At 35.9% G+C, this 13,559-nt stretch overlaps 2 protein-coding genes across 2 annotated transcripts; both read left to right on the forward strand.

Moving 5' to 3' along the window:
- The first annotated feature begins 1,208 nt into the window (after nt 1-1,208).
- LOC111081807 lies at nt 1,209-2,183 on the forward strand. The gene is made up of 3 exons (XM_041595200.1): nt 1,209-1,273; nt 1,467-1,815; nt 1,879-2,183. Exons 2-3 carry the CDS (start codon nt 1,488-1,490, stop codon nt 2,181-2,183), a joined length of 633 nt encoding a protein of 210 aa, XP_041451134.1. The 5' UTR covers nt 1,209-1,273; nt 1,467-1,487.
- A 4,689-nt stretch (nt 2,184-6,872) lies between these two features.
- LOC121404832 lies at nt 6,873-7,848 on the forward strand. Its single transcript, XM_041595205.1, has 3 exons — nt 6,873-6,937; nt 7,132-7,480; nt 7,544-7,848. The coding sequence occupies exons 2-3, from the start codon at nt 7,153-7,155 to the stop codon at nt 7,846-7,848; spliced, it is 633 nt and encodes a 210-aa protein (XP_041451139.1). The 5' UTR covers nt 6,873-6,937; nt 7,132-7,152.
- The last annotated feature ends 5,711 nt before the right edge of the window (nt 7,849-13,559 follow it).

Genomic DNA, 13,559 nt, shown 5'->3' on the forward strand with positions numbered 1-13,559 from the left:
CCAAATTTCCATTATTGAATAAACACGTATTTAGCCAATTTTCATTTTCTATTCAAATATTTTAGTCGCTTTTTAATTTACTTGTATCTATTTTAAAAAATATTAATTTATAATTTAAAATTCACTTGAATATAAATTGTAATAAAAGTTTTTTATTCAAAATATTTTTGTTTAGAATAATTTAAGCTAACAATTTCTGTACAAATGAATTGCCAATGCAACAGTTAATCAACTGAAGCATAGTTTAGAAGTGTTGGTAAGGAAATCAAACTCTCAGACTCTGGCAGTTAAACATATTTGCATTTTTTACTATTACAGTTTACTCTATAAGTATGGAATTGTGTGTGGAAGATATTTTGCAACGAAAGTTATATTCCTTTACAGTTGAAGTTAAATGACAAATAAAAAGTTTGTTTCGCTAAATAAAGTAAAAACTCAGAAGTACATCAAAATAGATGGCGCTGAAAATTAAACATGATATTTAGTATGTGTAATATTATATAAAGAATGTTTAATGAAAACTATAATTTTATACTGTTTCTCATCTTAATTTTAAGATTTTATTTAGTGGCATTAATTGTCAACAAAACAAGGCACGAATCAATAAAATTGTCCAAATATAACAAATGTACTAATGTTTTGGTAAGTCAAATACAAGACTTACAGCCTAATTATAACCGGTACTCGAAGAGTTTAGGCATGTAACAGTTTTGTAGATGTGTGTATCGCACATAAGAAAGCTTGTTGACTCCATAAAGTATATATATTCTTGATCAGCATCAATAGCCGAGTCGATAAAGCTATGCCCGTCTGTCCGTCCTTCTTGTTTGTCGCCTAGTTCTCAGAGACTATAAAAGCTAGATGAACCACATTTTGTATCCAGACTCTTGTGATATCAAACTGTTACAAGTTTATTTTTTAAATTTTGCTCTGTCACCACAAAGGTTAAAAGGATTTGGCATCCAGCATTCGCAATATTTAACCCTCTAACACGTAAGGGTGTCTTGAGACACTTATCATATTATTGACATTATCTAAAAAACTAAGAGCTTTTATGTCATTTGAATATTGTTTTTCTGTTAACAACAAACACGAAATTACGTGCAGAAGCTTTGAAAGCTCTCAAAAGCTTTATGCTATGATTTTTTTGTTCATGTGCACAGAACATGTGTTATTTCGCGCGTAAATTTTGAGCAGTTGCATTTTATGTTTTCTTGTGGTGTAAAAGTGTATATATAAAACTAATCGAGATCATTATTTTTTTTCGTGAAAGGTATGTTTATTAGCTTTTAAAATCAAGTTACAGGCACTCAAATATAAGAAAGATGTGTGTTGTAGCTGAGAAATAGTGATAAGTGTCTGAAGGCTCTTTTGGGGCTCCAAGGTATCTTTTTTTCAGCAGCTGTTTCACAGCTGCGTTCAATTTTTGTGTTGGTTTTTGTTTTTTGTATGATTTTTCTTAATAGAAAGGTTAAATATTAGAAAATATGGCAAAACGGATTCGTTACAAGTTGTCCGACTTGACTGATGAACAGTTGCTGGACTTGTTTGAGTCAGTCCCGTCGGATGAGGAAGTGTCAGACATATCAAGTGACGACGGGGACGACGACTTGAATTTGGAAGAAGCTCTGACCAATGCACTAGAGGACGATGAGACTGTATCATTTATAGACAGTAATGTTGAAAATGTGCAAAATGTGGTACAGGAACCTGGGCCATCACGGAAAACCGCCAAAAGGCCTCGATCGCCATTACCAATTACGGACGATTCAGCAAACATATCTTCGCCATCATCTGGTGGCTTCAATGGTTTTGGTAAGCAAACATATTTGCGATATGTTATACGAGTAACTAATTTATGTATGTATACATACATAGGTATTGAATCAATAACAAAGGAGCCGAGTAAGATTGTGTGGCGACAGCAATGTTTGCAGTTGCATGCGAACCACATAGTCTTTCGAGGAGATTCTTTGCTGCCAGCTGAATTAATGAAGCTTAGAACTCCATCACAGCTATTTTGCTATTTTTTCAATTCAGAAATAATGAATATGATCACGGAGGAAACCATGCGTGCAGCTTTAACGAATAATATATCAAATAAGTTCAAAATTAACAGTAATGATATCCACCGTTACATCGGTATTTTGATGTATATGTCCATTATCGCTATCCAAATCTGAAAAGCTGAAACCTGCATGACCCGAACCAAATTCGAGGGAATTAAACAGTTCTTCTCACTGCGAGATGAGGGCGAGCGGATCAAAAAGGGTGAGCCAGGATACGTTCCACTGTTCCGCACGCGAAAACTTGTCGACTGTCTTAACCAAAGGTTTGATTCCGTTCCAAAGCAAGCCCGCCTTTGTGTTGACGAGCAAATGTGCAGCACCAAAATGAAGCACCACTTGAGGCAATATATGCCCAATAAGCCACACAAGTGGGGTATAAAGCTATTTGTTTTGTGCGATTCTTTTGGCTATGCATACCGCTTTGAGATATACAGCGGCGCAGGTGATAACGTGATCTTGCCTGGTCACCCAGATCTTGGTGCTTCGGCCAACATTGTTGTACGTTTAACAAAAACCGTACAAACTTTCAAGCACCACATTATTTACTTTGATAACTTATATACGTCGCTGTCTTTGATGGTCTATCTGCGTGCGAAAGGTATTTATAGCCTTGGTACAGTGCGTGTAAATCGTATCCCTAATTGCAAGCTTCCAAACGATAGTACTATCAAAAACAAACCAAGGGGTTTTTTGACCGAGTACGTAGGCTCCTCATATGGAGTCGAAATAAGTAATGTGCTGTGGAGAGACAACAAGGCAGTTCGCTTGTTGTCGACTTATGTGGGTGTTCAGCCATTTGAAAGGGCTAATTCGCATGAAGGAATAGCAAAGTTTGCTCGTTACGACAGGAAATCTAAGCGAAACATCGAAGTTGATTGCCCACAAATTATTCGCGAATATAACGCTCACATGGGTGGCGTAGACCTAATGGATGGACTTTTGGGCCGCTATCATATCAGAGCTAAAACTCGGGATGCTGCCACTCGAATTTTTTACCACTTGATTGATATGGCAGCAACAAACGCTTATGTTTTATATACGCGAATAGAAAAGGAAAAAGAGAACATGGGCAAATCGCTTGAACTCCCGGAATTTCGCGAATCGATTGCTGAAGGTCTGGTGACATTTCAAACCAAAAACTTTTCAGGTCGTCAGGGCGGACAACACAGTCACCATCCTCTCAGACAGAGTGGACAATGCAGTCTCCACTCTCTCAGAGACCTTCGCAGCTAAACCGCAAACTAGGCGCAAAAGCGAACCATATAATATGGGACTTGCGGTTTGACCAGCTAAACCATTTTCCAGATTGGTTGGATCGAGATAATGGAAAAAAATGGTGCAAATACTGTACAATTTCTCAAATGCAGTGCATTTGCACAAAATGTAAACTGAATTTGTGTTGCGCATAAAAAAAAAATTGTTTTTCAGTGTTTTTTTTACACTTGGAGCCCCAAGAGTGTCTTGAGACACTTATTCACTTTTTCTCACCTTACAGGTAAACGAAAGCTTTGGCACTTTTTCTGAGTACATATTTAAGTTCAAGAGCCCCATTCACTTTAGAAAAAATTATTTGAATTCGTTTCTTTCATTATTCTGGAAAGTAGGCTTAGAGGGTTAAGATACGAGAAAATTGATTATGCATAATCGATGGCCCAATAGATGGCGCTGAAAATTAAACATGATATTGTAGCAGTACTATCCCCTAATACCAGTGTATATACATATAATATTAACTATTAAGCCCATTTTAATTGTAAACTCACTCTCAATGTAGAGTGTGCGCAAAGAATAAGAGGAAAAAGGAAAGAATAAAATTGAGAGCGAGATCAGTTTTTGTATCGAGCTGAGAAGAGAAGACACGCGTTATGCATTGCTGTCCAGACTAAAATTTCAGAAGTGGTTGAATAAACGCCCACTAAAGTAAAAATTCCCTCTTAACAAAAAGCTACTGACTAAAACAATAAGCATGGATGGTCTCAACATTAATAACAACACGCTTGTCGGACCAAATGTTCGCTTAAATCTGCCCACAGAGGGTAGTTTCCCACAGTTTCAGCTAGTAGTGGGTCAGACAAGGACGGATATTCCGACCTGCTCGTTTTCTTTCGACGCACACAACGAAAAATTGAGGAAAGAAAAATCGTCGATTGAATTGGAATTGAATATCACAAATTTTAAAGATACGAAAAATATGATAAACGAGAAGGAACGTGCGAGTCGCTTCTGGGGACGCGACTCTACTTATACCCGTACTCAGTCAGCATATACATTTTTGAGCATATGATTTGTTAGAATTTTAAAATAAACGAGAAGGAACGTGTGAGTCGTTTCTGGGGACACGACTCTACTTATACCCGTACTCAGTCAGTATATACATTATTGAGCTTATGATTTTTTAGAATTTTAGAAAAAAAAAAAATTTTACATTTTACATTTTTTTGCTACATCTGTTATCTACATATACATATATTATGTATATTCTACATCTAACATGTAGATTATACATGTACCATTTAGATTCTACATCTCCTCCGCTAGGGGTTGCTCGCGCACTGAACGCGGCAGAGTGTGCGAGCGAGAAGGAAAATGAGTTGCGTTGTCGTTTTTCGGAGGGGGGGCAGGGGAAGCGACTGAAAATTAATTTCTTCATTCTGGCTATAATTATGATCCGATCTGATTCAGATTCGGCAGTCTGGTAGATATGGGCATTCTCTACGATAATGCGTTTTTAGTTTTATCGTATCTTTAAAAATGTGCCTGCTACAGATTTTCGTTCTTTGTGTGGGCGGAAGGGGGCGGGGCGAAATTTTGATATACACTTGTAGCAGTAGGATATCACATGAGTCTGGAAACCAAATTTGGTTGCCCTAGCTCTTATAGTTTCTGAGATCTAGGCGCTCATCGAGACAGACAGACAGACAGACAGACAGACAGACGGACAGACAGACATGGCTATATCGACTCGGCTATTGATGCTGATCAAGAATATATATACTTTATGGGGTCGGAAACGTTTCCTTCTCTGCGTTACACACATCCACTTTTACCGCAAATCTAATATACCCCTTAACTCTTTTTTGAGTACGGGTATAAAAAATGACCTTATATACCAGATTGCTGAACCATATCGGATCTATTCATTGTCTCTTTCTCGCTCACACAAAATCGGCCTCGCACAGAGTGCGACCTCTGGCGGAAGTGATGAAGAATCTACGTTGTAGATGTAGAAAACGGATGAATCAAAAAAATGTAAGTAATAAAATATTTTTAGATTCGACAAAAATCATAAGCTCACAGTTATACTGACTGAGCACCGGGTATAATAGTAGAGCCGCAGCATATGCGCGCGACTCACAACGTTCCCTCTCGTTAAAAAAGAGTTTGGCAGACAGTGTTATTAATTCGATATAAATATCAAAATTATGTTATTTGTATAAAACATTATTCACAGAAATAGGAAACTAAATATAATTATTTAAAGCTGTTTAGTTTATAAATTGTACAAATTAATTTAAAATAAGATTTTAATTATGTTTTTAGTTCTGCCCGTAGTTCAATTTGATTATATCATATACAATAAATAACAACGATAAGAACCAAATTTCCATTATTGAATAAACACGTATTTAGCCAATTTTCATTTTCTATTCAAATATTTTAGTCGCTTTTTAATTTACTTGTATCTATTTAAAAAATATTAATTTATAATTTAAAATTCACTTGAATATAAATTGTAATAAAAGTTTTTTATTCAAAATATTTTTGTTTAGAATAATTTAAGCTAACAATTTCTGTACAAATGAATTGCCAATGCAACAGTTAATCAACTGAAGCATAGTTTAGAAGTGTTGGTAAGGAAATCAAACTCTCAGACTCTGGCAGTTAAACATATTTGCATTTTTTACTATTACAGTTTACTCTATAAGTATGGAATTGTGTGTGGAAGATATTTTGCAACGAAAGTTATATTCCTTTACAGTTGAAGTTAAATGACAAATAAAAAGTTTGTTTCGCTAAATAAAGTAAAAACTCAGAAGTACATCAAAATAGATGGCGCTGAAAATTAAACATGATATTTAGTATGTGTAATATTATATAAAGAATGTTTAATGAAAACTATAATTTTATACTGTTTCTCATCTTAATTTTAAGATTTTATTTAGTGGCATTAATTGTCAACAAAACAAGGCACGAATCAATAAAATTGTCCAAATATAACAAATGTACTAATGTTTTGGTAAGTCAAATACAAGACTTACAGCCTAATTATAACCGGTACTCGAAGAGTTTAGGCATGTAACAGTTTTGTAGATGTGTGTATCGCACATAAGAAAGCTTGTTGACTCCATAAAGTATATATATTCTTGATCAGCATCAATAGCCGAGTCGATAAAGCTATGCCCGTCTGTCCGTCCTTCTTGTTTGTCGCCTAGTTCTCAGAGACTATAAAAGCTAGATGAACCACATTTTGTATCCAGACTCTTGTGATATCAAACTGTTACAAGTTTATTTTTTAAATTTTGCTCTGTCACCACAAAGGTTAAAAGGATTTGGCATCCAGCATTCGCAATATTTAACCCTCTAACACGTAAGGGTGTCTTGAGACACTTATCATATTATTGACATTATCTAAAAAACTAAGAGCTTTTACGTCATTTGAATATTGTTTTTCTGTTAACAACAAACACGAAATTACGTGCAGAAGCTTTGAAAGCTCTCAAAAGCTTTATGCTATGATTTTTTTGTTCATGTGCACAGAACATGTGTTATTTCGCGCGTAAATTTTGAGCAGTTGCATTTTATGTTTTCTTGTGGTGTAAAAGTGTATATATAAAACTAATCGAGATCATTATTTTTTTTCGTGAAAGGTATGTTTATTAGCTTTTAAAATCAAGTTACAGGCACTCAAATATAAGAAAGATGTGTGTTGTAGCTGAGAAATAGTGATAAGTGTCTGAAGGCTCTTTTGGGGCTCCAAGGTATCTTTTTTTTCAGCAGCTGTTTCACAGCTGCGTTCAATTTTTGTGTTGGTTTTTGTTTTTTGTATGATTTTTCTTAATAGAAAGGTTAAATATTAGAAAATATGGCAAAACGGATTCGTTACAAGTTGTCCGACTTGACTGATGAACAGTTGCTGGACTTGTTTGAGTCAGTCCCGTCGGATGAGGAAGTGTCAGACATATCAAGTGACGACGGGGACGACGACTTGAATTTGGAAGAAGCTCTGACCAATGCACTAGAGGACGATGAGACTGTATCATTTATAGACAGTAATGTTGAAAATGTGCAAAATGTGGTACAGGAACCTGGGCCATCACGGAAAACCGCCAAAAGGCCTCGATCGCCATTACCAATTACGGACGATTCAGCAAACATATCTTCGCCATCATCTGGTGGCTTCAATGGTTTTGGTAAGCAAACATATTTGCGATATGTTATACGAGTAACTAATTTATGTATGTATACATACATAGGTATTGAATCAATAACAAAGGAGCCGAGTAAGATTGTGTGGCGACAGCAATGTTTGCAGTTGCATGCGAACGACATAGTCTTTCGAGGAGATTCTTTGCTGCCAGCTGAATTAATGAAGCTTAGAACTCCATCACAGCTATTTTGCTATTTTTTCAATTCAGAAATAATGAATATGATCACGGAGGAAACCATGCGTGCAGCTTTAACGAATAATATATCAAATAAGTTCAAAATTAACAGTAATGATATCCACCGTTACATCGGTATTTTGATGTATATGTCCATTATCGCTATCCAAATCTGAAAAGCTGAAACCTGCATGACCCGAACCAAATTCGAGGGAATTAAACAGTTCTTCTCACTGCGAGATGAGGGCGAGCGGATCAAAAAGGGTGAGCCAGGATACGTTCCACTGTTCCGCACGCGAAAACTTGTCGACTGTCTTAACCAAAGGTTTGATTCCGTTCCAAAGCAAGCCCGCCTTTGTGTTGACGAGCAAATGTGCAGCACCAAAATGAAGCACCACTTGAGGCAATATATGCCCAATAAGCCACACAAGTGGGGTATAAAGCTATTTGTTTTGTGCGATTCTTTTGGCTATGCATACCGCTTTGAGATATACAGCGGCGCAGGTGATAACGTGATCTTGCCTGGTCACCCAGATCTTGGTGCTTCGGCCAACATTGTTGTACGTTTAACAAAAACCGTACAAACTTTCAAGCACCACATTATTTACTTTGATAACTTATATACGTCGCTGTCTTTGATGGTCTATCTGCGTGCGAAAGGTATTTATAGCCTTGGTACAGTGCGTGTAAATCGTATCCCTAATTGCAAGCTTCCAAACGATAGTACTATCAAAAACAAACCAAGGGGTTTTTTGACCGAGTACGTAGGCTCCTCATATGGAGTCGAAATAAGTAATGTGCTGTGGAGAGACAACAAGGCAGTTCGCTTGTTGTCGACTTATGTGGGTGTTCAGCCATTTGAAAGGGCTAATTCGCATGAAGGAATAGCAAAGTTTGCTCGTTACGACAGGAAATCTAAGCGAAACATCGAAGTTGATTGCCCACAAATTATTCGCGAATATAACGCTCACATGGGTGGCGTAGACCTAATGGATGGACTTTTGGGCCGCTATCATATCAGAGCTAAAACTCGGGATGCTGCCACTCGAATTTTTTACCACTTGATTGATATGGCAGCAACAAACGCTTATGTTTTATATACGCGAATAGAAAAGGAAAGAGAGAACATGGGCAAATCGCTTGAACTCCCGGAATTTCGCGAATCGATTGCTGAAGGTCTGGTGACATTTCAAACCAAAAACTTTTCAGGTCGTCCAATCAATCGATCTTCACAAGGACGGACAACCCAGTCTCCATCCTCTCTATCAGGGCGGACAACACAGTCACCATCCTCTCAGACAGAGTGGAAAATGCAGTCTCCACTCTCTCAGAGACCTTCGCAGCTAAACCGCAAACTAGGCGCAAAAGCGAACCATATAATATGGGACTTGCGGTTTGACCAGCTAAACCATTTTCCAGATTGGTTGGATCGAGATAATGGAAAAAAATGGTGCAAATACTGTACAATTTCTCAAATGCAGTGCATTTGCACAAAATGTAAACTGAATTTGTGTTGCGCATAAAAAAAAAATTGTTTTTCAGTGTTTTTTTTACACTTGGAGCCCCAAGAGTGTCTTGAGACACTTATTCACTTTTTCTCACCTTACAGGTAAACGAAAGCTTTGGCACTTTTTCTGAGTACATATTTAAGTTCAAGAGCCCCATTCACTTTAGAAAAAATTATTTGAATTCGTTTCTTTCATTATTCTGGAAAGTAGGCTTAGAGGGTTAAGATACGAGAAAATTGATTATGCATAATCGATGGCCCAATAGATGGCGCTGAAAATTAAACATGATATTGTAGCAGTACTATCCCCTAATACCAGTGTATATACATATAATATTAACTATTAAGCCCATTTTAATTGTAAACTCACTCTCAATGTAGAGTGTGCGCAAAGAATAAGAGGAAAAAGGAAAGAATAAAATTGAGAGCGAGATCAGTTTTTGTATCGAGCTGAGAAGAGAAGACACGCGTTATGCATTGCTGTCCAGACTAAAATTTCAGAAGTGGTTGAATAAACGCCCACTAAAGTAAAAATTCCCTCTTAACAAAAAGCTACTGACTAAAACAATAAGCATGGATGGTCTCAACATTAATAACAACACGCTTGTCGGACCAAATGTTCGCTTAAATCTGCCCACAGAGGGTAGTTTCCCACAGTTTCAGCTAGTAGTGGGTCAGACAAGGACGGATATTCCGACCTGCTCGTTTTCTTTCGACGCACACAACGAAAAATTGAGGAAAGAAAAATCGCCGATTGAATTGGAATTGAATATCACAAATTTTAAAGATACGAAAAATATGATAAACGAGAAGGAACGTGCGAGTCGCTTCTGGGGACGCCACTCTACTTATACCCGTACTCAGTCAGCATATACATTTTTGAGCATATGATTTGTTAGAATTTTAAAATAAAAAAAAATTTTTTTGCTACATCTGTTATTTACATATACATATATTATGTATATTCTACATCTAACATGTAGTTTATACATGTACCATTTAGATTCTACATTCCTCCGCTAGGGGTTGCTCGCGCACTGAACGCGGCAGAGTGTGCGAGCGAGAAGGAAAATGAGTTGCGTTGTCGTTTGTCGGAGGGGGGGCAGGGGAAGCGACTGAAAATTAATTTCTTCATTCTGGCTATAATTATGATCCGATCTGATTCAGATTCGGCAGTCTGGTAGATATGGGCATTCTCTACGATAATGCGTTTTTAGTTTTATCGTATCTTTAAAAATGTGCCTGCTACAGATTTTCGTCCTTTGTGTGGGCGGAAGGGGGCGGGGCGAAATTTTGATATACACTTGTAGCAGTGGGATATCACATGAGTCTGGAAACCAAATTTGGTTGCCCTAGCTCTTATAGTTTCTGAGATCTAGGCGCTCATCGAGACAGACAGACAGACAGACAGACAGACAGACAGACAGACAGACAGACGGACAGACAGACATGGCTATATCGACTCGGCTATTGATGCTGATCAAGAATATATATACTTTATGGGGTCGGAAACGTTTCCTTCTCTGCGTTACACACATCCACTTTTACCACAAATCTAATATACCCCTTAACTCTTTTTTGAGTACGGGTATAAAAAATGACCTTATATACCAGATTGCTGAACCATATCGGATCTACTCATTGTCTCTTTCTCGCTCACACAAAATCGGCCTCGCACAGAGTGCGACCTCTGGCGGAAGTGATGAAGAATCTACGTTGTTGATGTAGAAAACGGATGAATCAAAAAAATGTAAGTAATAAAATATTTTTAGATTCGACAAAAATCATAAGCTCACAGTTATACTGACTGAGCACCGGGTATAATAGTAGAGCCGCAGCATATGCGCGCGACTCACAACGTTCCCTCTCGTTAAAATAGAGTTTGGCAGACAGTGATATTGATTCGATGTAAATATCTAAATTATGTTATTTGTATAAAACATTATTCACAGAAATAGGAAACCAAATATAATTATTTAAAGCTGTTTAGTTTATAAATTGTACAAATTAATTTAAAATAAGATTTTAATTATGTTTTTAGTTCTGCCCGTAGTTCAATTTGATTATATCATATACAATAAATAACAACGATAAGAACCAAATTTCCATTATTGAATAAACACGTATTTAGCCAATTTTCATTTTCTATTAAAATATTTTAGTCGCTTTTTAATTTACTTGTATCTATTTTAAAAAATATTAATTTATAATTTAAAATTCACTTGAATATAAATTGTAATAAAAGTTTTTTATTCAAAATATTTTTGTTTAGAATAATTTAAGCTAACAATTTCTGTACAAATGAATTGCCAATGCAACAGTTAATCAACTGAAGCATAGTTTAGAAGTGTTGGTAAGGAAATCAAACTCTCAGACTCTGGCAGTTAAACATATTTGCATTTTTTACTATTACAGTTTACTCTATAAGTATGGAATTGTGTGTGGAAGATATTTTGCAACGAAAGTTATATTCCTTTACAGTTGAAGTTAAATGACAAATAAAAAGTTTGTTTCGCTAAATAAAGTAAAAACTCAGAAGTACATCAAAATAGATGGCGCTGAAAATTAAACATGATATTTAGTATGTGTAATATTATATAAAGAATGTTTAATGAAAACTATAATTTTATACTGTTTCTCATCTTAATTTTAAGATTTTATTTAGTGGCATTAATTGTCAACAAAACAAGGCACGAATCAATAAAATTGTCCAAATATAACAAATGTACTAATGTTTTGGTAAGTCAAATACAAGACTTACAGCCTAATTATAACCGGTACTCGAAGAGTTTAGGCATGTAACAGTTTTGTAGATGTGTGTATCGCACATAAGAGAGCTTGTTGACTCCATAAAGTATATATATTTTTGATCAGCATCAATAGCCGAGTCGATAAAGTTATGTCCGTCTGTCCGTCCTTCCTTCTCGTTTGTCGCCTAGTTCTCAGAGACTATAAAAGCTAGATGAACCACATTTTGTATCCAGACTCTTGTGATATCGAACTGTTACAAGTTTATTTTTTAAATTTGGCTCTGTCACCACAAAGGTTGAAAGGATTTGGCATCCGGCATCCGCAATATTTAAGATACGAAAAAATTGATTATGCATAATCGATGGCCCAATAGATGGCGCTGAAAATTGAACATGATATTGTAGCAGTACTATCCCCTAATACCAGTGTACATACATATAATATTAACTAGCCCGCTATACCTACAGTTTCAGCTAATAGTGGATCAGACAAGGACGGATATTCTTAGAATCTACGTTGTAGATGTAGATGACAGATGAATCAAAAAAATGGAAGCAGATAAAATATTTTTAGATTCGACAAAAATCATAAGCTCACAGTTATACTGACTGAGCACCGGGTATAACAGTAGAGCCGCAGCATATGCGCGCGACTCACAACGTTCCCTCTCGTTAAAAAAGAGTTTGGCAGACAGTGATATTGATTCGATGTAAATATCTAAATTATGTTATTTGTATAAAACATTATTCACAGAAATAGGAAACTAAATATAATTATTTAAAGCTGTTTAGTTTATAAATTGTACAAATTAATTTAAAATAAGATTTAAATTATGTTTTTAGTTCTGCCCGTAGTTCAATTTGATTATATCATATACAATAAATAACAACGATAAGAACCAAATTTCCATTATTGAATAAACACGTATTTAGCCAATTTTTATTTTTTATTCAAATCTTGTAGTTGTTTTTTAATTTATTTGTATCTATTTTAAAAATATTAATTTATAATTTAAAATTCACTTGAATATAAATTGTAATAAAAGTTTTTATTCAAAGTATTTTTGTTTAGAATAATTTAAGCTAACAATTTCTGTACAAATTAATTGTCAATGCAACAGTTAATCACCTGAAGCATAGTTTTTGAACTGTTGGTAAGGAAATCAAACTCTCAGACTCTGGCAGCTACACATATTTGCATTTTTATACCCGTACTCAAAAAAGACTTAAGGGGTATATTAGATTTGTGGTAAAAGTGGATGTGTGCAACGCAGAGAAGGAAACGTTTCCGACCCCATAAAGTATATATATTCTTGATCAGGATCAATAGCCGAGTCGATATAGCCATGTCCGTCTGTCCGTCAGTCCTTCTTGAAGAGCGTCTGGATCTCAGAGACTATAAGAGCTAGGGCAACCAAATTTGGTTTCAAGACTCATGGGATATCACACTGCTACAAGTGTATTTCAAAATTTCGCCCCGCCCGGGTATAAGTAGAGTCGCTTCCCCAGAAGCGACTCGCACGTTCCTTCTCGTTTACAATAGTAAACTGTAATAACAGTTTAGTCTATAGGTATGGAATTGTGTGTGGAAGATATTTTGCAACGTTTTACAGTTGAAGTTAAATGACAA

This window comes from Drosophila obscura, unplaced genomic scaffold, assembly GCF_018151105.1.
Source record: "Drosophila obscura isolate BZ-5 IFL unplaced genomic scaffold, ASM1815110v1 contig_109, whole genome shotgun sequence".
Classification (NCBI taxonomy): domain Eukaryota; kingdom Metazoa; phylum Arthropoda; class Insecta; order Diptera; family Drosophilidae; genus Drosophila; species Drosophila obscura.

Excerpts from the sequence above, each read along its gene's own strand:
- LOC111081807 (XM_041595200.1), top strand. The coding sequence starts at position 1,488 with ATGGCAAAACGGATTCGTTACAAGTTGTCCGACTTGACTGATGAACAG. Across the intron at positions 1,816-1,878 it reads TGGTGGCTTCAATGGTTTTG|GTATTGAATCAATAACAAAG; the intron begins GTAAGCAAACAT and ends ATACATACATAG.
- LOC121404832 (XM_041595205.1), top strand. The coding sequence starts at position 7,153 with ATGGCAAAACGGATTCGTTACAAGTTGTCCGACTTGACTGATGAACAG. Across the intron at positions 7,481-7,543 it reads TGGTGGCTTCAATGGTTTTG|GTATTGAATCAATAACAAAG; the intron begins GTAAGCAAACAT and ends ATACATACATAG.